Source organism: Papio anubis, chromosome 20 (assembly GCF_008728515.1).
Source record: "Papio anubis isolate 15944 chromosome 20, Panubis1.0, whole genome shotgun sequence".
Lineage (NCBI taxonomy): Eukaryota > Metazoa > Chordata > Mammalia > Primates > Cercopithecidae > Papio > Papio anubis.
In genome coordinates, this window is record NC_044995.1 from 16,153,761 (window position 1) to 16,177,357 (window position 23,597).

The 23,597-nt window shown below is 55.4% G+C and overlaps 1 protein-coding gene across 3 annotated transcripts; it reads left to right on the plus strand.

The window, feature by feature from the left end:
* The first annotated feature begins 2,166 nt into the window (after positions 1 to 2,166).
* On the plus strand, positions 2,167 to 22,634 carry PRX (periaxin). Of its 3 annotated transcripts, none has more exons than XM_031659456.1 (8): positions 2,167 to 2,514; positions 7,731 to 7,774; positions 7,858 to 7,956; positions 8,082 to 8,207; positions 12,853 to 13,009; positions 17,816 to 18,012; positions 18,660 to 19,664; positions 20,094 to 22,634. In XM_031659456.1, exons 4-8 carry the CDS (start codon positions 8,181 to 8,183, stop codon positions 22,428 to 22,430), a joined length of 3,723 nt encoding a protein of 1,240 aa, XP_031515316.1. In that variant the 5' UTR covers positions 2,167 to 2,514; positions 7,731 to 7,774; positions 7,858 to 7,956; positions 8,082 to 8,180; the 3' UTR covers positions 22,431 to 22,634. The 3 variants fall into 3 exon arrangements, with proteins under 3 accessions (XP_031515316.1, XP_031515315.1, XP_009192780.2); XM_031659455.1 differs by having other exon boundaries at positions 2,169 to 2,514; positions 18,660 to 19,805; positions 19,884 to 22,634; XM_009194516.4 differs by having other exon boundaries at positions 2,170 to 2,514; positions 18,660 to 22,634.
* The last annotated feature ends 963 nt before the right edge of the window (positions 22,635 to 23,597 follow it).

Consider the following 23,597-nt stretch of genomic DNA (forward strand, 5'->3'; position numbering starts at 1 on the left):
ACGCCGGCCTGAGCTGTCCCAGTCACACTGTGTCCCCAGCACCATCCAGCCTGGGACTGGACACAAGACCAGGTGCTCACTGAATGTTTGCTGACGGTGAATGAAGGCCTGCTCTGTTTCTCACCTCGTCCTTTGCCCACATTTGTCCCTCTGCCTGGAACCCCCTTCCTTCCTTATTTCCTTAGCTCCCTCCTCCTCAATCTTCCAGTTTGACTTCATTTTATTATTATTTAATATTATTATTATTTTGAGACAGAGGCTCACTCTGTCACCCAGGCTGGAGTGCAATGGCACAATCTCGGCTCACTGCAACCTCTGCCTTCCGGGTTTAAGCAATTCTCCTGCCTCAGCCTCTGGAGTAGCTGGGATTACAGGTGCCCACCACCACGCCCCACTCATTCAGTTTGACTGCAGATGTCACCTGCTGCAGGCTCCTTTCCTGAGTCTGCCCCTTCCCCGCTGGGGTGGAGTTAGATCTGTTGATGTCCCCTGTGCCCAGCAAAAGACCTACCACTAAACAGGGCTTGTGAGTGTCTGTTGAATGAATGCAGGAACGAAAGAACGTTTGCGTGAATCAATGAAGGAGAGAGAATGCAACAAGGTAAGGGTCTCCTCAGGCCCATCGGGAGCCCCAACCATACCATCCCTTCTACCCCTCCCAGGAGGAGGGCTCTGGCTGGCTTCTGGCCACACCCCAACCTTTGGTTGCTGCCAGGCCTGGAAGGCATTTCCCAGAGCTCAGCACATTCCTGCCTTCCTCGGTGGCTGAGAGTGGGCAGGGGGCATTTCAGAGAGAAGGGAGGGAGGCCCCCAGCATTCCGCGATCCTGCCATCCTGGCCTGGTCCCCCATGCCCTCCGAAGTAGGCCCCAACCCCTTGGTGTGAGATGGGGGACAGGTCTGCAGAGGGGCCACCCAGGCTGGTGTGAGGGACGAGGGTGCCGACGGAGGCCAGGGCCCGGTGTCTGTGCCTGGCTGGACAATGGGGCAGAAGCTGCTGACACGCGCTTTGGGGGTAATCCCCCAGCCTCAGCCCAGCCCAGGCTTGGGGCCTGGGTTCAGAGAGCGACGAGCTTCCGAGGCAGCAGCCGGGTGGGTTCAAGTGGTATGTGGGGGTACCTGTGCTCCCTGTGCCGCCCCCCGGGGTCTGGTGAGTCAGGGCAGGCTGGGGGCTGGGCCAGGGTCCAGGGGATGGGGGTGAGGCCTGGTAGCCTTGGCTTGGGAGTGAGGCAGGTCTGGGTTCAAATCTGAGCCCCTGCCAATGACCTGCTATGGTGATCTTGGGAGAGTCACTTACCTTCTCTGAGCCTTCTTGTCTGCAAAGTGGAAGGGGCAGAAGAGTGTAGCAGGGTTTTTCTGGTCCAGGAGAACAGGGGTTGGACCTCAGCTCCACCACTTCCTGGCCACATAGCTATAAATTGGGCATAGCTGGATGCGGTGGCTCACGCCTATAATCCCAGAACTTTGGGAGGCCGAAGTGTGAAGATCGCTTGAGCCCAGGAGTTCAAGACCAGCCTGGGCAACATGGTGAAACTTCGTCTCTACAAAAAATACAAAAATTAGCTGGGCATGGTGGTGCATGCCTGTAGTCCCAGTTACTTGAGGGGGCTAAGTCGGGAGGATTGCTTGAGCCCAGGAGGTTGAGGCTGCAGTGAGCCATGATCACACCACTGCACTCCAACCTGGGCGACAGGGCAAGAACTTGTCTCCAAAAAAAAAAAGGGTGCGGAGCATAAGGACCCCATTTTACACCCTTGATTCAAAAGCAGGGCTTGAGCATTGAGCATGGCACTTAGTATATAATAGGTGTCCCCCTAAACAGTAACTCCATTAGACAGAGAACTGGGGGTCCCCTGTACCCAGTTTCACTCAAAAAGGGTCAAAACCCCCCAGCAAGACCAGCCAGCCACTTAATTTGTGTGAAAAATAATACCAAATACTTATTAGTAACCCTCATTCTGTGCCAGGCATTGTTTTACATTTTCAGTCTCTTTTGACTCATTTAATCTTCACCACAACCCCATAAGGTAGGTACTCTTACTATCCACAGAGAGAAGCTGTGACTGGCGGCAGGTCACCCAGCCAGGAAGTGGTCGAGCTGTGATTTGAACCCAAGTTGACAGGGAGAGGGAGTGGAAGGAGTTTACGGTAGAGGCCATTGGCCAGACCGGGGTCCTGGAGCCAGGAAACGCTGGGGCCGGGGTGGGGTCCTGATTCTCCAAGTCGAGGAAGTCAACGTGCAAATCCTTGAAGCTGAGCTCATGGCAGAGGTCTCGGCCCAGGCAAGAGAGAGGCGGCTGGTGGCTGTCTCTTGGCCCCCACCGCTTGCGGATAGATGTTGCTGGAGGAGCGGGATGTTTGTTTCTCCACCACCCACCCTCTGGTGACGTCACACCTCCGCAGCCAATGGCTGGGATCTCTCTCTCCTCCCCCTCCCCATTCCTTTTCCCCCCCAGCCTAGGGCTGGGGCTGACAGACGGGACCAGGAGCTCTTGAGGTGTCTGGAGGCTCAGCGGTAAGAGATCAGCCGGCCAGTCCCTTCCCTGGCCAGGCTGAGACACTGTGGGAATGAGGTTCAGGGTCCCGGGAGGTGCTGGGAGGGGGCCTGGGGGCTCAGGAAGCCATGTGTTGTAGGTGTGTGAAAGGTACAGACTTTGGAGCCAGTGGTTCAAATCCCCTCTCCTCTCCTTTCTGGCTGTGCAGCCTTGGGCAAGATACTTCATCCTTTGTGCCTCTGCTTCCCCATCTCTAAAATGGGCTTATGTCCCCAGGCCACCTCACAAGGCTGGCACCAGAATAAATGAGTTGCTGCTTTTAAAGAGCTAGGGCAGCCGGGAATGGTGGCTCATGCCTATAATCTCAACACTTTGGGAGGCCGAGGCGGGAGGACTTCTTTTTTTTTTTTTTTTTTTTTTTTTTGAGACGGAGTCTCACTGTGTCTCCCAGGCTAGAGTGCAGTGGCGCGATCTCGGCTCACTGCAAGCTCCACCCCCCGGGTTCACGCCATTCTCCCGCCTCAGCCTCCCAAGTAGCTGGGACTAAAGGCGCCCGCTACCGCGCCCGGCTAGTTTTTTGTATTTTTAGTAGAGACGGGGTTTCACCATGTTAGCCAGGATAGTCTCGATCTCCTGACCTTGTGATCCACCCGCCTCGGCCTCCCAAAGTGCTGGGATTACAGGCTTGAGCCACCGCGCCCGGCCCCGCGGGAGGACTTCTTAAGCCCAGGAGTTCGAGACCAGCCTGAGCCACATAGAGAGGCCCCATCTCTACAAAAAAAAAAATTTCTTTTTTTTTTAATTAGCTGGGTATGGTGTTGCATGCCTGTGGTCCCAGCTACTCTGGAGGCTGAGATGGGAGAATGAGTTGGGCCCAGGAGGTTGAGGCTGCAGTGAGCCGTGATCACACCTCTGCACTCCAGTCTCAGTGACAGAGTAAGACCCTGTCTCCAAAAAACAAACAAACAAACAAACAAACACCAGAGCTGGGGCAGAATGTCTGGGGTGGTTCCCTGGAGTAGGGTGCTGGGGAAGCAGCATGGATCCTGTTGGTGGGAGGCTGGTGCCTGAGCTGGGTTTTGTCTCTCAGCCAAAGCTCCCCTTTGGTAGCGGAGAAAGTGGGGGCCACTGAGGAGCAAAGGTTGGATGTGCAACACTGTGAGATGCAGAGCCCCCTCCCTCCATACTCTCCCTATTGCTGTCAGAGACGAGTGTATATTAATTGAACACTTACTATATACGAGGGATATTCTAAGCACCTGCTGTTCTCTCACAAATCTTCAAAGCCATTCTTATTGGCTCCATTTTACAGATGGAGAAACTGAGGCCCCAGAGATGAAGGATCTTGCCCAAGTCCTCACACCTGGGAAGTGCTGGAGCAGGGACTAACTGAGGCAGCCAGAGGTCACCGCCTTAACTCCCGCTGACTCCCTAGGTGGCCTCGGATAATGTTTAGAGGTCTGGATGAGTCAGCTCAACCCCCGACCCCCATTACTATGGGAGATCACGCTGGTGGCTGGGGAAAGCTGAGGCTCTGAGCAGGCAGGGTTCCCAAGTGAAGTTGGTGGCAGTCACCAGGGAAAGAGGGCCAGAAGGGCAATGCCCTCAGCCGATCCCTCAGCAGCCTCCAAATGACAACCCCTCGCTCCCAGCTGCTCTGAAGGGCATGAGTCGCATCTGAAATGGATATCTCAGTTGTACCCACTCCAGCGAGATGTTACAAAGATTTAAGGAGCCAAGACAGGAAGGATCTTACTTAGCACATCGTAGGTGCTCAAGAAATGGGGACCCTGGGGATTCTGAAAACTCTGGCATATGCCAGGGTCATGCCACAGTAACCGCCCAAGAAATAGGCTGCTGGCACCTGGAGTGTCTGCCTGGTCCCAGTAGATCTGCTCCTAACACAAGGCAGGGACCGCCCCGCCAGGAGCCTCCCCACCCCTCCTTTCCCTCCCTCGTGGGATAGGCAGAGCTGGGAACACAGAGTCCTCTCTGTGGGTTTCCTTCCGAAGCTGCCCCCACCTTACCCCAGGAGCTGGGTACGTGGCTCAGGAAGGGCACAGTTGGGCTAAATATAACCTGGGCTGGGTGCCTGTCCCAGAGAGGGACGAAGAAGGAGGGTACTCTCTCTTGTCCCTGCCCCGCCTGAACTTCCTGTGCCAGGCTGTGGGCATGACCCTCACAGCCACGGGCCTGGGACAGACAGCTTGTGACCCAGGAGACCCCCTCCACTACCACCACCAAGGTCCAGGCTTCTCATGCCCCCAGCTCAGGACTCTGTGCTGTGTCTCAGTCCTGGGTAAGGGAACTGAGTTCGCTTTCGCACCTGGGCTCAAGAGTCTACTCTGTCACCGTGATCACCGGTCTCTTAACTCTTATTGGCTCGTCAGTTAAATGGGGTCCCACGAGGTCAAGTATGTAAAGCACCTGCCCGGCCCAGGCCCGGCACCTGGCCTGGGTGTGCTTCTAGCACCGCTGACCCCCTCCTGCCCAACCCAGCTCCTGCCCCAGTGTGCAGGGCCAACAATGCAAACTAAGGTGAAGCACGGGTGAAGGGCAGGCACGGGTCCTAGTTCTGCCCCTTTCTGGCTGAGTGACCCCTCTGTGAGCCTCAGTTTCCACCCCTGTAACAGCCACAACATCTAGGGTGATTTTGAGGCCTATGGGTGCTAGCACATGGTCCAATTCAGAGGAAATGCCCTAGACATGGCAGACAAGGTCTTGGTGTGGGACCAGCTAATATTAATACTAACCACTCAATACCCATCAGTTGTTATTATGATTGGCCAGCTAAAGCGCTGGAGCTTTTTTTATTTTTATCTTTATTATTTTTTTTGAGATGGAGTCTCGCTATGTCGCCAGGCTGGAGTGCAGTGGCACGATCTCAGCTCACCACAACCTCCGCCTCCCGGGCTCAAGCGACTCTCCTGCCTCAGCCTCCCGGGTAGCTGGGATTACAGGCGCCCACCACCACGCCTGGCTAATTTTTGTATTTTTAGTAGAAACGGGGTTTCACCATGTTGGCCAGGCTGGTCTCGAACCCCTGACCTCGTGATCCACCCACCTCAGCCTCCCAAAGTGTTGGGATTACAGGCTTGAGCCACGTGCCCGGCCCGCACTGGAGTTTTTAGACAAGTTCAAGTCCTGGCTCAGCCTGGAAGGGGCAGGGGGCTCACAGGAAGGCCACAGAGACCAGGACCCCAGGAGATGCAGAAAGAAGCCCTCTTACACTGTGGGGGGCGTGGGTGCCGTGGGAGTGTTAAGGGGTCCGCATGTCCTCTGTCCTGCCTAGTGATGGGCTATGAAGGGCCATTGTGTGGCCAGGGTGGGTGGGCAGGGGCGGAATGCAAGTGAACACAGCAGACGGGCCATTGTGTGAGGGAATGTGCCGCGTGAGGCCTGACCTTTCCCTGTGCAATAGGGGTTGGCGGGTTGGCATGCCAGGTGGGGGCTGTGGGGACAAGCCCAGAGTCGGGGGTTGGGGGAGACAGTATTCATCTCAATTTTCCCAGATGGGACTGGCGGATGGCTGTATGTGAATTTCAGCTATGAGGCCTTGAGCAAGTTCTTTTGGCCTCTCAGGAAATGGGGTTTTCTGAGCTGAGATAGAAGGTGAAGGTCTAGCACGGGGACCGGCAAATACTAACCACTCAGTACCCATCAGTTATTATTACCCAGATAAAGGGCTGGAGCCTTCAGACAAGTTCAAGTCCTGGCTCGACCATTTGTGATCTGGGCTACTGATATCCCTTCCCCCAGCCTCAGTTGTCTCCTCTGTAATGGGCTCAGTAGTAGCTGATTGCACAAGGCTGTGCTGAGGGCCACGTGCAGTGGTGCCTGTGGGGCGCTCGACACAAGGTCAAGGCCATAGGAAGTTCTTAGTAATAATAATGGCCTGACAGGTGCAGTGGCTCATGCCTGTAATCCCAGCTCTCTGGGAGGCCGAGGCGGGTGGATAACCTGAGGTCAGGAGTTCGAGACCAGCCTAGCCAACATGGTGAAACCCCATCTCTATTAAAAATACAAAAAAGTAGCCAGGCGTGGTGGTGGGCGCCTGTAATCCCAGTTACTCGAGAGGCTGAGGCAGGAGAATCACTTGAACCCAGGAAGCAGCGGTTGCAGTGAGCTGAATTCGCACTACTTCACTCCAGCTTGGGCAATAGAGTGAGACTCTGTCTCAAAATAATAATAATAGTAATAATAATAATAATAATAGCAGCAAGTATTTATAAAGCACCTGCCAGGTGCCTGGCACTTTATACTTATTAACTCATTTCATCCTCGGAACAGCCCTGCAAGGTAAGAGCTCTTATTCTCCCCATTTTATGGATGAGGTAACTGAAGCACAGAGAGGTGCTATGATTTGCCCACTGGGAGTACATGGGAGTGGCTATAATTATTTTATAGTGTCGGGAGGCTGAGGCAGGAGGATACATGAGCCCAGGAGTTAGAGATCAGTTTGGGCAACCTAGGGAGACCCCATCTCTATAAATTAATTTTAAAAATTAACCTGGTGTTGCCAGGTGCAGTGGCTCATGCCTGTAATTCCAGCACTTTGGAAGGCCAAGATGGGCAGATCACTTGCAGTCAGGAGTTCAACACTAGCCTGGCCAACATGGTGAAACTCCAATTCTACTAAAAATACAAAAATTAGCCAGGCATGGTGGTGCGTGCCTGTAGTCCCAAGGTGCGTGCCTGTAGCCCCAACTACTCGGGAGGCTGAGTCAGGAGAATGGCTTGAACCCAGGAGTTGGTGGTTGCAGTGAGCCAAGAGCACGCCATTGCACTGCAGCCTGAAACTCTCTCACAAACAAACACACACGTAGCCAGGTGTTGTGGCCTGCACCTGTGGTCCCAGCTACTCAGGAGACCGAGGTGGGAGGATTGCCTGAGCCCAGAGATCGAGGCAGCAGTGTGCTGTGATTGCACCACTGCACTCCAGCCTGGGCAATAGAGCTAGACCCTGTCTCAAAAACCAATTATTTTTTAGTGAGTTTGGCCCCCTCAGTTGGCCAAGATCTTTGGCACAGGGGCCCTGCTGCCAGAGAAGCCTCAGAGTCAGTTTTGGCTTTACTGTGTGTTGTCCAGCTGAGTCATCCTGGGTAAAGGTCTTCTGAGGATCAGTTTCCCACCTGCACGATGGGGATAGGGTATCAGCAGAACACAGCAGGGTAAGGCACTCAGGAAGCCATCAGTGGGTGTTAGCCAATAACACTGCTCTCATTATTCTTCTTAGAGCCCCGGACCCAGGAGGCCCAAGGAGCTGGAGGTGACCCTCAGGTGAGTGCTGGCTGGTGCCACATGCCCCTCCCCACCCCTCCCTCGCCTGCCTAGAGCTTCATGTCCTGGTCTTTCCCTGGCAGGCAGCAAGAACCCCGCGGAAGGGCGTGAGCCCTGCAGACAGCTGTGCGGCACCTCGGGCTGGGCTCCTGTTAGGAGGAAGTGCCTGCGCCCAGGCAGCGGTGAGAGGACAGCTGGGGTGGGGCTCTTCTCCCCTTCCAATACCCACCCTGCTCTCTCCCTGTAAGCATGGCCTCCACCTCTCATCCCCTCCTGGCCTCAAGCCTCCACCGCTGTCCTCCCGCAGGCTCAGAGGCAGCTGCTCCATGCAGAACTGAAGCTGGTTCTGCAGCAGAAAGGGGAGAGGACACAGGAGCCTGGGGTGCAGGTGCCTCCCAGCAACGCCATGGAGGCCAGGAGCCGGAGTGCAGAGGTGAGTGCCCACGTGTCCTGCAAGGCGCACTTGAGGACAATGGGGAGGCACAGACTAGGGCAGCAAGGAGGTACTTTCTGGCCTCTCTGTGCCTCATTCTCTCCATCTGTGAAATGGAAATAGTAACAGGGTCCATTTTATGGGTCACTGTGAGGGGAAGAAAATTAACATATGTAATGTCCTTACTGAGTGTCTGGCACAAACTAAGACTCAAAGCAGTGAATTCATTGGTGCATAAAGGAGCTAAGTTAATAAGGAGCTAAAGAAAATCCAGCAGAAACCCTTCATCAGAAGAGGCAGTAAATGCAGGTGCAGTTACTCAGGCCTGGAATTCCAGCACTTTGGGAGGCCGAGACAGGAGGATCACTAGAGCCTGGGAGTTTTGAGACGAGCCTGGGCAACATAGGGAGACCCTGTCTCTACCGGAAAAAAAAATAGCCAGGTTTAGTGGTGCATTCCTGTAGTCCCAGCTACTCAGGAGGCTGAGGTAGGAGAATCACCTGAACTCAGGAGGCTGAGGTTGCAGTGAGATATGATTGAACCACTGACTGCCAGCCTGGGTGAAAGAGCAAGATCCTGTCGCATTAAGTCTCCTGTGTGGAAAGAACAAATAAGAAAAACAAAGTAAACAAAAAAAAGAAAAAAAAAGACCTTGTCTAAACACACACACACAAAACAAAAACAAAAACAAAAACAAAACAAGGGCATATAATGTAGGGATTAAGGACATGGGCTTGGACCCATGGCTTAAATCCCAACCCTACCACTTCAGCTGTGTGGCCCTGGGCAGATGATCTCACCTCTTTGAGCCTCTGTTTCCCTATCAGTGAAATGGAGGTAATGGGGCCGGGCGCAGTGGCTCACACCTGTAATCCCAGCACTTTGGGAGGCCAAGGCGGGCTGATCATTTGAGGTTAGGAGTTCGGGACCAGCCCGGCCAATATGGTGAAACCCCGTCTCTGCTAAAAATACAAAAATTAGCCGGGCATGATGGTGCACGCCTGTAGCCCCAGCTACTCAGGAGGCTGAGGCAGAAGAATCGCTTGAACCCAGGAAGCGGAGGTTGCAGTGAGCCGAAATCATACCATTGCACTCCAGCTTGGGGGTTGCAGTGAGACTCCGTCTCAAAAAACAAAAGAAAAAAAAGAAATGGAGGTAATGATCTCCACCTCTGAGAACTCACGCTTGAGCCATTTGCAGAGTCTGGTGCTGAGGAAGCCTCTTTGAATGGCAGCTGCTGTCACTGTTACTGAGATGGTGGACTGGCATCGACCGTGTCTTACTGTATGCCAGGCACAGAGCGGGTCTACTGTTACAGGGGCCAAGCTGATACTAGGGGTGAGAGGCAGTAGGTAGAGCGCCAGGAGTTCTCTGCCTACGGGATGGCCTATGGGTTCTGGGGTCACAGACCTAAGGTTGAGGCCCAGCCACTTAACTTGCTACAGGGCATTAGGCAAGTCACTTTATCTCTCTGGGCCTTAGTGTCCACCTCTGTGACTGCCTAAGGCCGTGGGGAGGGGATGAAATGAGATCCTGCAGGCTGGGTTCGATGGCTCACACCTGTAATCCCAACACTCTGGGAGGCTGAGGCCAGAGGATCCCTTGAGCCCAGGAATTGGAGACCATCCTGGGCAAAACAGTAAGACTCCGACCGACTCTTTTTTTTTTTTTTTAGACGGAGTCTTTCTCTTGTCACACAGGCTAGAGTGCAGTGGTGCAATCTTGACTCACTGCAACCTCTGCCTCCCAGGTTCAAGCGATTCTCCTGCCTCAGCCGCCTGAGTAGCTGGGATTACAGGCACCTGCCACCACACCTGGCTAATTTTAGGGCTTTTAGTAGAGACAGGGTTTTGCCATGTTGGCCAGGCTGGTCTCGAACTCCTGACCTCAGGTGATCCGACCACTTTGGGCTCCCAAAGTGCTGAGATTATAGGCATGAGCCACCGCGCCTGGCCTGACTCCAACTCTTAAAAATAAAAAGAGGCTGGGCACGGTGGCTCATGCCTGTCATCCCAGCATTCTGGGAGGCCGAGGTGGGTGGATCATGAAGTCAAGAGATCGAGCTCATTCTGGCCAACATGGTGAAACTCCATCTCTACTAAAAATACAAAAATTAGCTGGGCGTGGTGGCACGTGCCTGTAGTCCCAGCTACTCGGGAGGCTGAAGCAGAAGAATCGCTTGAACCTGGGAGGTGGAGGTTGCAGTGAGCTGAGATTGTGTCACTGCACTCCAGCCTGGGTGACAGAGCGAGACTCCGCCTCAAAAAAAAAAAGAGATCCTGCACATAAAATGCTGAGTCCACGGCCTGCTGAGCCAAAGGGTGGTACTTGGTGGTCATGCTGTTTTCTGCAGCCCCAGCCACAACTCTTCTTACCCACACTGCCCTGCTCAGCCCCCTAGTCCCTTGGGGCCACTGCTGTGGGGCATCTGGCCTAGACCCGCTCTCCCTCCAAGTCCTGGGCTCAATTCCACTCTGTGCTGGCCCTGATGCGCTGGAAGTGACAGCATCCTCTCAGATCCCTGCTGCAACCTCCTTCCAGTATGCCTATGCTACCCTATTTTACAGCAGAGAAGTGGGTCCAGAGAGGGCAAGATTCTTCCTAAGACACACAGCAGATTGGATTCCTAGACAGGATCCAGGTTTGTCAGTGCCTCTTCTGGGAAGCCCTATTGTGAATCCCACAGTGGCTTCTGGGCCAGGTCCAATCTGCATCATTTACAGTAAATACCGGGAATGCCATGTCTGCCAGTCCCATTCATTACCCACGCAGACCCCCTTCACTGGATTCCCTCTCCTGTGGGCGTTTCGCAGGTCTTTGGGTCATTGAATTTACAATAGAGCACATTCTCACACAGATTCAAGCCTGCAGGGAGGCAAATCCCACTCCCTGTCCCCCGAATCCCAGACAGCTTGAAGGTCCAGCCAGCCCCTTCCTCAGAATCCCATCCTCAACTCTTCTCTTGTTCTGCTATAATTAAAGCCCCTCCCCCATAGTTCAATCCGGCTTGGAGAATATGGGTCTCGGGGCCAGATGCAGTGGCTCATGCCTGTAATCCCAGCACTTTGGGAGGCTGAGACAGGAGGATCTCTTGAGGCCAGGAGTTTGAGGCCAGCCTGGGAAATACGGTGAGACCCCTGTCTCTTAAAAAATAAAAATTAGGCCGGGCGCGGTGGCTCAAGCCTGTAATCCCAGCACTTTGGGAGGCCGAGACGGGCGGATCACGAGGTCAAGAGATCGAGACCATCCTGGTTAACACGGTGAAACCCCGTCTCTACTAAAAAAATACAGAAAACTAGCCAGGCGAGGTGGCGGGCGCCTGTAGTCCCAGCTACTCGGGAGGCTGAGGCAGGAGAATGGCGTGAACCCGGGAGGCGGAGCTTGTGGTGAGCCGAGATCGTGCCACTGCACTCCAGCCTGGGCGACAGAGCGAGACTCCGTCTCAAAAAAAAAAAAAAAAAAATTAAATATTAGCTGGGCATGGTGGCGCGTGCCTGTGTTCCCAACTACTTGGGAGACTGGAGCGGAAGGGCTGCTTGAGTTTAGGAGGTCGAGGCTGCAGTGAGCCATGATCACACCGCACTCAAGCCTGGGGACAGAGTGAGAGACCCTGTCTCCCCCCACAAAAAAATAATATGGGGCCGGGCGCGGTGGCTCAAGCCTGTAATCCCAGCACTTTGGGAGGCCGAGACGGGCGGATCACGAGGTCAGGAGATCGAGACCATCCTGGCTAACACAGTGAAACCCCGTCTCTACTAAAAATACAAAAACTTAGCCGGGCGAGGTGGCGGGCGCCTGTAGTCCCAGCTACTCGGGAGGCTGAGGCAGGAGAATGGCGTAAACCCGGGAGGCGGAGCTTGCAGTGAGCTGAGATCCGGCCACTGCACTCCAGCCTGGGTGACAGAGCAAGACTCCGTCTCAAAAAAAAAAAAAAAAATAATAATAATAATAATAATATGGGTCTCCAATCCCAGCTCCAAATAACCCCCCATAAATTCCGGCCACAGTCCTATCTTTGGCACGCTTCTATACCCCATTTGGCTCTTCCTCCCAGGCCTGTGCTCTCCTACCCCTCCTACCCGCACCAACCCCCAGCCCCGCCCTCCCGACCTGACCACGCCCCCACGATCCTGGGCCAATCTCTCAATCACAACTCAAATTCTCTCCAGACCACTCCGACGCAGTCCATCCCCTTACAACCCCGTCTCCTCCCCTAATCCCTTTCGACTGCAGCTCTAGAGCCTCAGTGAGGCCAGCCGGCCCGCGGAGCTGTTTAACGGTTCCGCGGGTCAGTCGCCCGCGGGCTTGCTTAAAGGGGAGAGGCCGGAGTGGGTGTGTCCCGACGTCGCAGCGCCGAGGGGCGTGTGCCCTGAAGACCCGTTGAACAGCCGCTCCTGGCCGGGCGCGGTAGCTCACGCCTGTAATCCCAGCACTTTGGGAGGCCGAGGCGGGAGGATCGCTTGGGCCAAGGAGGAGTTCGAGACCAGCCTGGGCAATGTGGCGAGACCCGCCCCGTCTCTCTATATAAATATATACATATATATGTATATAATATATGTATATGAGCCACTGTTGAGCGCAATGGTGGGCTCTGGGCGAGGTCTGGCCCTAGAGCCCCAGCACTACACCTCGCCGCCCTCTGCAGGAGCTGAGACGGGCGGAGTTGGTGGAAATTATCGTGGAGACAGAGGCGCAGACCGGGGTCAGCGGCATCAACGTAGCTGGCGGCGGCAAAGAGGGAATCTTCGTTCGGGAGCTGCGCGAGGACTCACCGGCCGCCAGGAGCCTCAGCCTGCAGGAAGGTGGGCGAGCCCGGGATATGGGGCGGGGGTCGAACTGCGGGGGCGGGGTTAGGAATCTGCCTTGGGTCCAAAGAGAAGCTGAAACTGACCAGGGGATGGGGGCGTGACCGGCGACCAGGAGGCGGGGTTAAGGGCTTGGGGCGGGGCTTTGCTGACTTCACAGCGAACTCCAGAGGTTCACTGTCTGGGTGCGAATTCCACATCCCCCGTTTACTAGCTTGTGATCTTTCTGTGCCTCAGTTTTCTCATCTCTGAAATGGGACTTATTCTAGTATGGGGTTATTATGTATTGTAGATTAAACAAGTCAGTATGTGAAAACACTTAGCACATAGCTAAGTGGCACATAGTGCTTAACTACGTGAGTGCTAGTAAATGTTTTTGTTGTTGGGGCAGGAGAAAAGGGTGGAGTGAGTCACTTGGAGGGGTTGGGAAGAGAAGCTTTGTAAGTGAAGGATGTTTTAGGAAACATAGATGAAGCTGACGTGATTTATTCATGCAACAACTATTTATTAGTGCCTTCTATTTCAGACTTTATTTATTTATTTATTTATTTATTTATTTTGAGACGGAGTTTGTCTCTTGTTGCCCAGGCTGGAGTGCAATGGTGCGATCTCGGCTCACTGCCACCTCCGCCTCCCAGGTTCAAGCGATTCTCCTGCCTCAGCCTCCCGAGTAGCTGGGATTACAGGCGCGGGCCACCATGCCCAGCTAATTTTTGTATTTTTAGTACAGACGCGGTTTCACCATGTTGGCCAGACTGGTCTCGAACTCCTGACCTCTCAAATAATCCATCTGCCTCGGTCTCCCAAAGTGCTGGGATTACAGGCGTGAGCCACTGTACCCTGCCCTATTTCAGACATTATCTTAGGTGCTTGGGCTACAGCAGTGAACAAAACAGTGAACAACAGTCCTTGCACTTATGGAGATTACATTCCAGTGAGGAGAGACATATTTAAGCAAATTAAGTAAAATATCTAATAAATTAGAAAGCAATAAGTGCTACAGTTGCCAGGAGGACAAAATGTGCTACAGCTGCATTTTTTTTTTTTTTTTTTGAGACGGAGTCTCGCTCTGTCACCCAGGCTGGAGTGCAGTGGCCGAATCTCAGCTCACTGCAAGCTCCACCTCCCGGGTTTACACCATTCTCCTGCCTCAGCCTCCCGAGTAGCTGGGACTACAGGCGCCCGCCACCTCGCCCGGCTAAGTTTTCGTATTTTTTAGTAGAGACGGGGTTTCACCGTGTCAGCCAGGATGGTCTCGATCTCCTGACCTCATGATCCGCCCGTCTCGGCCTCCCAAAGTGCTGGGATTACAGGCTTGAGCCACCGCGCCCGGCCTACAGCTGCATTTTTAAATGGGGTGGGCTTGGCCAGGTGCGGTGGCTCACACCTGTAATCCCAACACTTTGGGAGGCCAAGGTGGGCAGATCACCTGAGGTCAGGAGTTCAAGGCCAGTCTGGCCTTGAACTCTGTCTCTACTAAAAATACAAAAATTAGCTGGATGTGGTGGCAGGCGCCTATAATCCCAGTTACTCAGGAGGCTGAGGCAGGAGAATTGCTTGAGGTTGCAATAAGCCAAGTTCGTGCCACTTCACTCCAGCTTGGATGAAAAAGCAAAACTCCGCCTAAAAAAAAAAAAAATGGGGTGGACTGGAAAGGGTGAAAAGGCTAAATGAGATAAGGGAACAAGCTATGAGGCCATCTGGAAGAGGGAACAGCTAGCAAAAATGCTCCAAGGTGGGACCATGCCTAGCTTGTGGGAGAAACAGTGAGGAAGCCAGTGACTATGCAATTGAGTTAGTGAAGAGGGGAGTAAGAGAGGAGCCCAGAGAGGTAAGAGGAGGGCATTTTTTAGAGGGCTTTACGGGACTTTGGCTTTTATTCTGTGAGGGCTGTGAGCAGAGGAGAAACATGAATTGACTGTGCTGAACTGCTGCATTAACAGTAGAGTATGGTCAAGCATGGGGTGGCTCACACCTGTAATCCCAGCACTTTGGGAAGCCAAGGTGGGAGGATCGCTTGAGCCCAGGAGATTGAAGCTGCAATGAGCCATGATCACACCACTGCACTCCAGCTTGGGCAGCAGAGCAAGATTCTGTTTCAAAAACAAAGCCAACAACATGAAACAGTAGGGCAGGGTTAGGAGCAGGGAGACCAACAAGGTGGCTACTGTGATTATCCAGGTAAGAGATGAGGATGCTCAGGACCAAAAGGTTTTGGAGGTATGTATGTATATATATATATATTCTGGATTCTGGATATATTTTGAAGGAGGAGCTTTGAGGGCTGGATATTAGGTATGATGGAAAGAAAGTTGTCAAGGTTGGATCCAGGGATTTTTGACTGAGGGTGGAGTTGCTGGTCTCTCAAAAGGAGCACACTGAGACTAGCACTCATTTGGAAAAGACCAGGAGTGCAGTTTGAATCTGTTAAAGGAGAGGTGTGGTGTTGGACACCCAAGTGGAGATATGATGGAGATGTTGGATGTGAGTCTAGCATGGAGGAGAGAGTGCTGGGCTGCAGAGATATGCTCAGCTATTGTTCAGATTTATGATCTTTAAACTCCTCAATCTGGATGAGCTTTCCAAGAATTCCCGAGGGGTGACTTGAGCATGTAGACAGAGAGGAGGTCCAAGTCCTGAGGTCTGGGATAGTGTGTCTTTAAGAGGCCAGAGAGGCTGGGTGTGGTGGCACGGGGCTGCAGTCGCAGGTACTCAGGAGGCTGAGGCAGGAGGATCGCTTGAGGCTGAAAGTTCAAGGCTGCAGTGATTTGTCATTGCACCAGTGTGCTATAGCCTGGGCGAAAGAGCGAGATCTTGTCTTTGAAAAAAAAAAAGAGGTTGGGCATGGTGGCTCACGTGTGTAATCCCAGCGCTTTGGAAGGCCAAGGTGGGCAGATCCCCTGAGGTAGGGACTTTTTAGAGGGCTTTATAGGACTTTGGCTTTTATTCTGTGAGGGCTGTGAGCAGAGGAGAAACATGAATTGACTGTGCTGAACTGCTGCATTAACAGTAGAGTATGGTGAAGCATGGGGTGGCTCACACCTGTAATCTCAGCACTTTGGGAAGCCAAGGTGGGAGGATCGCTTGAGCCCGGGAGGGAGTTTGAGACCAGCCTGACCAACATGGAGAAACCCTGTCTCTACTAAAAATACAAAATTAGCCGGGCGTGGTGGCGCGTGCCTGTGGTCCCAGGAGAGTCGCTTGAACCTGGGAGGCAAAAGTTGTGGTGAGCTGTGAAACTCCATCTCAAAAAAGAAAGAAAGAAGGAAGGGAGGGAGGGAAGAAAGAAAGAAAAAAGAAAGAAAGAAAGAAAAAGAAAGAAAGAAAGAAAGAAAAGAAAGAAAGAAAGAAAGAAAGAAAGAAAAGAAAGAAAGAGAAAGAAAGAAAGAAGAGAAAGAAAGAAAGAGAGAAATAAAGAAAGAAAAATAGAAAGCAAGCAAGCAAGCAAGCTGGGTATAGTGGCTCACGCCTGTAATATCAGCATTTTTGGAGGCTGGGGTGGGAGGATCAGTTGAGCCTAGGAATTTGAGACTGGACTGGGTAACATCAGCCTGGGCAACATAGTGAGACTGTTTATAAAAGAAAAGAAAAGAAAGAAAGAAATCAGGGAGAGAGAAAGCAAACATCTATGGAGACTGACAGGGAACCCCCAGAGAGGCTCCAGAGGGTGTGGCACCTTGGAAGCCAAGGGAAGCAAGTGTATGAGAGAGAGAATGAAGTTAGATCAGATGCTGAGTGGTTTAAGCAGATGAGGCCTGGGACTTGACCCTTAAACTTACTACACAGAGGTCACTGCCTGGGACCTTAAGAGGAGCAGTTCAGATGTGTGTGTGGGAAAGTAGGGTCAGAGGTGTGATTGAAGAACTGGTAACAATGCTACTGGAGAACTCAATACCTTCTGCCTATTAAGGTGAACAGATCAATAGGGCAGGAGCTCCAGGGGAGTGAGGCCATGACAACCTTTTTTTTTTTTGACACGGAGTCTCGCTCTGTCGCCCAGGCTGGAGTGCAGTGGCGCCATCTCGGTTCACTGCAAGCTCCTCCTCCCTGCAAGCTCCTCCTCCCGGGTTCACGCTATTCTCCTGCCTCAGCCTCCCGGGTAGCTGGGACTACAGGCTCCCGCTACCACACCCAGCTAATTTTTTTTTTTTTTTTTATTTTTAGTAGAGACGGGGTTTCACCGTGTTAGCCAGGATGGTCTCGATCTCCTGACCTCGTGATCCGCCCGCCTCAGCCTCCCAAAGTGTTGGGATTACAGGCGTGAGCCACCGCGCCCAGTCGACAACCTTTCTTATGGGAGAAATAATAATGTTTGTATGCTGATGGGAATAATGTAGACGAGAAGGACAACTGATGATATGGGAAGAGGAGAGAATTGCTGGAGGATGTCCCTGAGAAGGCGGTGGAGGGATTGCCCTGAGCTAGGAGTGGGGTTAGTTCATCCCCAGAAACAGGAAGGAGAAAGGGGGTGAACAGACAATGTGGGAGCTTCTGGAAGTTCTCTTCTGATTCTGTTCTCTCGGTAAAAGAAACAAAGTCAGTATCTGAAACGTAAGGATGGTTAGGGGAGCGACAAGGTGCGGGCGTGACCTGAGAGGGCGCGGCTTTGTTCATTGCAGGGGGCGGGGATAAGGTCATAGGGCGGGGACTAGCGTAACTGCGACTCAATCCTGCCCTGGGGACTGGAGAGACTAAAATTTGGGGCGGGGCCTCACCGCGGGGGGCTCCGCGCAAGTGGGCAGAACTAGGCCTGGGTGGAGCCGGGAGATGCCCACGTGCTGCGCACCTCCACCTCGTCCGCAGGGGACCAGCTGCTGAGTGCCCGAGTGTTCTTCGAGAACTTCAAGTACGAGGACGCACTACGCCTGCTGCAATGCGCCGAGCCTTACAAAGTCTCCTTCTGCCTGAAGCGCACTGTGCCCACCGGGGACCTGGCGCTGCGGCCTGGGACCGTGTCTGGCTACGAGATCAAGGGCCCGCGGGCCAAGGTGGCCAAGCTGGTACGCGTGCTTAGCCCGGCCCCGGCCCTGGACTGCCCCAGCGATCCGGTCTCTGCGCCGTGAGCCCCATTCCCCGCCACCATGGGCCAGCCTTGCCCTCTGTCTTGTCACTAACCCAAGCTAATCCCACCCTCTGCCCCTTCCTCTCTGCCCCAAACTCTTCCCCGGGGAGGGGGACAGACCCACCCCAGCCCAGGGCCCTCACCCACCTCGGAGAGGCGTCCCCACCATCGGATCCAGGCTTGCTAGGGGTCCTGACCAGGCTACTTGGAACCAGGGAAGCCAGATTCCAGCCTGAGTGCGGCCCAATTATGGCTGAGTGGCCCTGGACAAATTTATTTCCCTCCCTGGGCCTCAGTTTCCCCATCTCTAGAATGAGGATGTTGGGGAAAATCCCAGATCAGGACCTAGAAGTCTTGGGTCCCAGTCCCTATACTCCTGTTGACTCATTTGGAGATTCTAGATGGCTGCCTGCCTTCCTGGGCACTCATAGTGAAAAGACAGGCAAGAAGTGGGGATGATGTTTGGGGGACAAGATACTTGACCCAGGGTATCCCCAGCCTGGTCCAATACCAGGTGGGGCTTTTCCTGTCCACTCCCAGCCTCCCACTGTCCCACCGCCTCCCGCCTCTCTCCTCTTTCCCCAGAACATCCAGAGTCTGTCCCCTGTGAAGAAGAAGAAGATGGTGCCTGGGGCTCTGGGGGTCCCCGCTGACCTGGCCCCTGTTGACGTCGAGTTCTCCTTTCCCAAGTTCTCCCGCCTGCGCCGAGGCCTCAAAGCTGAGGCTGCCAAGGGTCCTGTCCCGGCTGCCCCTGTCCGCCGGCGCCTCCAGCTGCCTCGGCTGCGTGTACGAGAAGTGGCCGAAGAGGCTCAGGCAGCCCGGCTGGCCGCCGCTGCTCCTCCCCCCAGGAAGGCCAAGGTGGAGGCCGAGGTGGCTGCAGGGGCTCGTTTCACAGCCCCTCAGGTGGAGCTGGTTGGGCCCCGGCTGCCAGGGGCCGAGGTGGGTGTCCCCCAGGTCTCAGCCCCCAAGGCTGCCCCCTCTGCAGAGGCAGCTGGTGGCTTTGCCCTCCACCTACCAACCCTTGGGCTCGGAGCCCCGGCTCCGCCTGCTGTGGAGGCCCCAGCCGTGGAGATCCAGGTCCCCCAGGTGGAGCTGCCTGCCTTACCCTCACTGCCCGCTCTGCCTCCACTTCCCTGCCTAGAGACCCGGGAAGGGGCTGTGTCGGTAGTGGTGCCCACCCTGGATGTGGCAGCACCGACTGTGGGGGTGGACCTGGCCTTGCCGGGTGCAGAGGTGGAGGCCCGGGGAGAGGCACCTGAGGTGGCCCTGAAGATGCCCCGCCTTAGTTTCCCCCGATTTGGGGCTCGAGCAAAGGAAGTTGCTGAGGCCAAGGTAGCCAAGGGCATCCCTGAGGCCAGGGTGAAAGGTCCCAGACTTCGAATGCCCACCTTTGGGCTTTCCCTCTTGGAGCCCCGGCCTGCTGCTCCTGAAGTTGTAGAGAGCAAGCTGAAGCTGCCCACCATCAAGATGCCCTCCCTTGGCATCGGAGTGTCAGGGCCCGAGGTCAAGGTGCCCAAGGGACCTGAAGTGAAGCTCCCCAAGGCTCCTGAGGTCAAGCTTCCAAAAGTGCCCGAGGCAGCTCTTCCAGAGGTGTCAGAGATGAAGCTCCCAAAGGTGCCAGAGATGGCTGTGCCGGAGGTGCGGCTTCCAGAGGTGCAGCTGCCCAAAGTGTCAGAGATGAAACTCCCAAAGGTGCCAGAGATGGCTGTGCCAGAGGTGCGGCTTCCAGAGGTGGAGCTCCCCAAGGTGTCAGAGATGAAGCTCCCAAAGGTGCCAGAGATGGCTGTGCCAGAGGTGCGGCTTCCAGAGGTGCAGCTGCCGAAAGTCCCAGAGATGAAAGTCCCTGAGATGAAGCTTCCAAAGGTGCCTGAGATGAAACTTCCTGAAATGAAACTCCCTGAAGTGAAACTCCCGAAGGTGCCTGAGATGGCTGTGCCCGATGTGCACCTCCCAGAGGTGCAGCTGCCGAAAGCCCCAGAGATGAAACTCCCTAAAATGCCCGAGATGGCTGTGCCAGAGGTTCGACTCCCCGAGGTGCAGCTGCCAAAAGTCTCAGAGATGAAACTCCCCAAGGTGCCTGAGATGGCCGTGCCCGATGTACACCTCCCAGAGGTGCAGCTGCCCAAGGTCTCCGAAATGAAAGTCCCTGACGTGAAGCTCCCGGAGATAAAACTCCCCAAGGTGCCTGAGATGGCCGTGCCCGATGTGCACCTCCCTGAGGTGCAGCTGCCAAAAGTGTCAGAGATTCGGATGCCGGAAGTGCAACTACCGAAGGTTCCTGATGTGCATCTTCCGAAGGCACCAGAGGTGAAGCTGCCTAGGGCTCCAGAGGTGCAGCTAAAGGCCGCCAAGGCAGAGCAGGCAGAAGGGATGGAATTTGGCTTCAAGATGCCCAAGATGACCATGCCCAAGCTAGGGAGGGCAGAGTCCCCGTCACGGGGAAAGCCAGGCGAGGCGGGTGCTGAGGTCTCAGGGAAGCTGGTAACACTTCCCTGTCTGCAGCCAGAGGTGGATGGTGAGGCTCATGTGGGTGTCCCTTCTCTCACTCTGCCCTCAGTGGAGCTAGACTTACCAGGAGCCCTTGGCCTGGAGAGGCAGGTCCCAGCCACTGAAATGGGCAAGGTAGAGCGGGTGGAGGGCCCCGAGGTCAGGGAAGTGGGCTTCCGAGTGCCCTCTGTTGAAATTGTCACTCCACAGCTGCCCACTGTGGAAATTGAGGAAGGGCGGCTGGAGATGATGGAGATGAAAGTCAAGCCCTCTTCCAAGTTCTCCTTACCTAAGTTTGGACTCTCAGGGCCAAAGGTGGCTAAGGCAGAGGCTGAGGGGCCTGGGCGAGCCACCAAGCTGAAGGTATCCAAGTTTGCCATCTCACTCCCCAAGGCTCGGGTGGGGGCTGAGGCTGAGGCCAAAGGGGCTGGGGAGGCAGGCCTGCTGCCTGCCCTCGATCTGTCCATCCCACAGCTCAGCCTGGATGCCCACCTGCCCTCAGGCAAGGCAGAGGTGGCAGGGGCCGACCTCAAGGTCAAGGGGCCCAGGTTTGCTCTGCCCAAGTTTGGGGTCAGAGGCCGGGACACTGAGGCAGCAGAACTAGTGCCAGGGATGGCTGAGTTGGAGGGCAAGGGCTGGGGCTGGGATGGGAGGGTGAAGATGCCCAAGCTGAAGATGCCCTCCTTTGGGCTGGCTCGAGGGAAGGAAGCAGAAGTTCAAGGTGAGCGTGCCAGCCCGGGGGAAAAGGCTGAGTCCACGGCTGTGCAGCTTAAGATCCCCGAGGTGGAGCTGGTCACACTGGGCGCCCAGGAGGAAGGGAGGGCAGAGGGGGCTGTGGCCATCAGTGGAATGCAGCTGTCAGGCCTGAAGGTGTCCACAGCCAGGCAGGTGGTCACTGAGGGCCATGAGGCGGGGCTGAGGATGCCTCCGCTGGGCATCTCCCTGCCCCAGGTGGAGCTGACCGGCTTTGGGGAGGTGGGTACCCCAGGGCAGCAAGCTGAGAGTATGGCCCCTTCAGCAGAGGACACAGCAGGCTGCAGGGTTCAGGTGCCCCAGGTGACCCTGTCTCTGCCTGGAGCCCAGGTTGCAGGTGGGGAACTGTTGGTGGGTGAGGGTGTCTTCAAGATGCCCACCGTGACAGTGCCCCAGCTTGAGCTGGACGTGGGGCTAAGCCGAGAGGCACAGGCAGGCGAGGTGGCCACAGGCAAGGGTGGGCTGAGGCTGAAGTTGCCCACACTGGGGACCGGAGCTGGGGTGGGGGGCGAGAGTGCTGAGGAGCAGCCCCCAGGGGACGAGCGTACCTTCCGCCTCTCACTGCCCGAGGTGGAGCTCTCACCACCCGGGGGCAACCACGCCGAGTACCAGGTGGCAGACGGGGAGGGGGAGGCTGGACACAAGCTCAAGGTACGGCTGCCCCGGTTTGGCCTGGCGTGGGCCAAGGAGGGGGCCGAGGAGGGTGAGAAGGCCAAGAGCCCCAAACTCAGGCTGCCCCGAGTGGGCTTCAGCCAAAGTGAGATGGTCACTGGGGAAGGCTCCCCCAGCCCCGAGGAGGAGGAGGAGGAAGAGGGCAGTGGGGAAGGGGCCTTGGGGCGCCGGGGCCGGGTCCGGGTCCGCTTGCCACGTGTAGGCCTGGCGGCCCCTTCTAAAGCCTCTCGGGGGCAGGAGGGCGATGCAGCTCCCAAGTCCCCCGTCAGAGAGAAGTCACCCAAGTTCCGCTTCCCCAGGGTGTCCCTAAGCCCCAAGGCCCGGAGTGGGAGTGGGGACCAGGAAGAAGGTGGATTCCGGGTGCGGCTGCCCAGTGTGGGGTTTTCAGAGACAGGGGCTCCAGGCCCGGCCAGGATGGAGGGGGCTCAGGCTGCGGCCGTCTGAAGCCCCTGGGCAGATGGGGATCCCTTCTTGCCTTCCTTTCTCTACCCCCTCGCTGTTGTGTGTGTGATAACTAGCACTAACCCTAAGAGGGCTGGGAGGTGGGTGACTGACCATGGCCGGCGGGGAGGCCTGCTCCTGTCTCTCTGGCAGGAGTGCCTGTACCCCACCAAGCCATGTGAATAAAATAATCCGGAAGTAGCTGTGTATTCGTCTCCTCTGTGTGCATGGGGGTGGGGAGGGGCAGGAGTGGGTATAGGGAAGATGCAGAGAAGGCAGTCTCCAAAGAGGAGGTTCTAGGGGTCACTTGAGCCTGGCCTGAGGGGAACCTCTGGTGTGAGGGGAAAAACAGGTCATACCTGGTCTGAGAAGAGTCAGGGCGGGTTGGGCGCAGTGGCTCACACCTGTAATCCCAGCACTTGGGAGGCCAAAGCAGGAGGATTGCTTGAGCCTAGGAGTTTAAGACCAGCAAACACAGAGAAACCTCATCTCTACAAAAAATAGCCAGGCATGATGGCCTGTGCCTGTAATCCCAGCTAGTCAGGAGGCTGAGGTAGGAGGATCACTTGAGCCCGGGAGGTCGAGGCTGCAGTGAACCATGATGGCGCCCCTGCACTCCAGCCTGGGCAACAGAGCCAGACTCTGTTTCAACAAAAACAACAACAAAGAGTCAGGGTGGCCTTGGGGCAGGCCCTGGTGGGAGGGGAGACGTCCCTAGCCCTTGAGAATTCCCAGGGGTTGTTAAAGAGGACTCTGGGACATTCCCTGGCAGAGCACAGCTTCGGGACCCCTCTGCCAGGGAGCCTGCCTGTCCTGGGGGACCCACTCCTACCAGGCTGGTTGCTCCCCACCTGCCCTCTGCCAGCGTGGGCACTTCTGCACATCCTGGCCTTCTGTTTGCTGTCTGGCTGGTTTGACTGCCCTGTCCACTCTGGCCCCACCCAGGAAGGCCGCTCCTGCTCCCCTCTTCAGGATCTGGGTTCAAAGCCTCTACCCCAAACACACAGCCGCCTCTTGGAACTAGGTCCCAGGGTCCTCAGCACCCGTCAGTGCTGGTCTCAGCTCCCAGGGACCATGGGCCATCCATCCCTGTCATCCCAATTCAGGACCTAAGTGCCCAGGCTCCCACCAGGGCCTCCAGCCTCCTCCACATCCTCTCTGTGATGTCCC

Coding starts and splice junctions, on each gene's coding strand:
- PRX (XM_009194516.4), top strand. CDS start 8,181: ATGGAGGCCAGGAGCCGGAGTGCAGAG. Junction 8,208..12,852: donor CCAGGAGCCGGAGTGCAGAG/GTGAGTGCCCAC, acceptor CGCCCTCTGCAG/GAGCTGAGACGGGCGGAGTT. Junction 13,010..17,815: donor GAGCCTCAGCCTGCAGGAAG/GTGGGCGAGCCC, acceptor CCTCGTCCGCAG/GGGACCAGCTGCTGAGTGCC.